Source organism: Ranitomeya variabilis, chromosome 7 (assembly GCF_051348905.1).
Source record: "Ranitomeya variabilis isolate aRanVar5 chromosome 7, aRanVar5.hap1, whole genome shotgun sequence".
Taxonomy (NCBI): Eukaryota; Metazoa; Chordata; class Amphibia; order Anura; family Dendrobatidae; genus Ranitomeya; species Ranitomeya variabilis.
Genome location: NC_135238.1, coordinates 30,904,215 through 30,905,401, shown reverse-complemented (window position 1 = coordinate 30,905,401; position 1,187 = coordinate 30,904,215). Strand labels below are relative to the sequence as shown.

At 55.6% G+C, this 1,187-nt stretch overlaps 1 protein-coding gene across 1 annotated transcript; it reads right to left on the bottom strand.

The window, feature by feature from the left end:
• On the bottom strand, positions 1-439 carry LOC143784861 (histone H3). Its single transcript, XM_077273491.1, has one exon. It carries the CDS (start codon positions 428-430, stop codon positions 20-22), a length of 411 nt encoding a protein of 136 aa, XP_077129606.1. The 5' UTR covers positions 431-439; the 3' UTR covers positions 1-19.
• Between the last annotated feature and the right edge of the window lie 748 nt (positions 440-1,187).

Genomic DNA, 1,187 nt, shown 5'->3' with positions numbered 1-1,187 from the left:
TCAGGTCTTGAGAACAGATCTAAGCTCTCTCCCCACGGATCCGGCGGGCCAGCTGGATGTCTTTGGGCATGATGGTGACCCTCTTGGCGTGGATGGCGCACAGGTTGGTGTCCTCAAACAGCCCCACCAGATAAGCCTCGCTGGCCTCCTGCAGGGCCATCACGGCCGAGCTTTGGAAGCGCAGATCAGTCTTGAAGTCCTGGGCGATCTCTCTCACCAGTCGCTGGAAGGGAAGTTTACGGATCAGCAGCTCGGTGGATTTCTGATAGCGGCGGATCTCACGGAGAGCGACTGTTCCCGGGCGGTAACGATGGGGCTTCTTCACTCCACCAGTGGCCGGAGCGCTCTTCCTGGCGGCCTTAGTGGCCAGCTGCTTGCGGGGAGCTTTCCCTCCGGTGGATTTACGGGCGGTCTGCTTGGTTCTGGCCATAGCTCTGTATAGAAGAGAACAGAAGTGATGAGAGGAGCGGAGAGAGCGGGATATTTATACTCCTCTGCTCCTAGTCTCGCTCCATGTGGACACGCCCCCTGCATACCATTGGTTATTTTGTAGAAGGTGAGCAGCCAATAACGTGTGATGTCCGCGACCAATCACTGCACAGAGAAGGTTCAGCCTGACTCACACTTCAGATATTACTTGCTGCTCTGAAACACAGGGTCGCATCAAATCTCCAGGCGGCTAATACAGCGGAAGCTCCGGTTCTAGATTCCCAGTGCCCGGAGCTGTACAGTGGCTCCTCTATAATCAGTCACTGAGGCTTCAACTCTCACATCGGAGTAATAACCTCACACCCTTATTACTGAGATGAGGGTTACATGTGGTGATAACTGATTAGGATGATGCAAGTGTCGTGATCTCTGCTGCACATCGGCCCCTTCCCTCCATTAATGACACAGAATTGTCACCTGTAGGCACTGATCATACAGCTCTGCGGGGAGGTGGTGGCACTGATCATACAGCTCTGCGGGGAGGAGGTGGTGGCACTGATCATACAGCTCTGAGGGAAGGAGGTGGTGGCACTGATCATACAGCTCTGCGGGGAGGAGGTGGTGGCACTTATCATACAGCTCTGCGGGGAGGAGGTGGTGGCACTGATCATACAGCTCTGCGGGGGGGAGGTGGTGGCACTTATCATACAGCTCTGCGGGGAGGAGGTGGTGGCACTGATCATACAGCTGAGGGGAGG

Bases quoted from the DNA above. Each gene is read 5' to 3' on its own strand.
- LOC143784861 (XM_077273491.1), bottom strand. From the start codon at position 430: ATGGCCAGAACCAAGCAGACCGCCCGTAAATCCACCGGAGGGAAAGCT.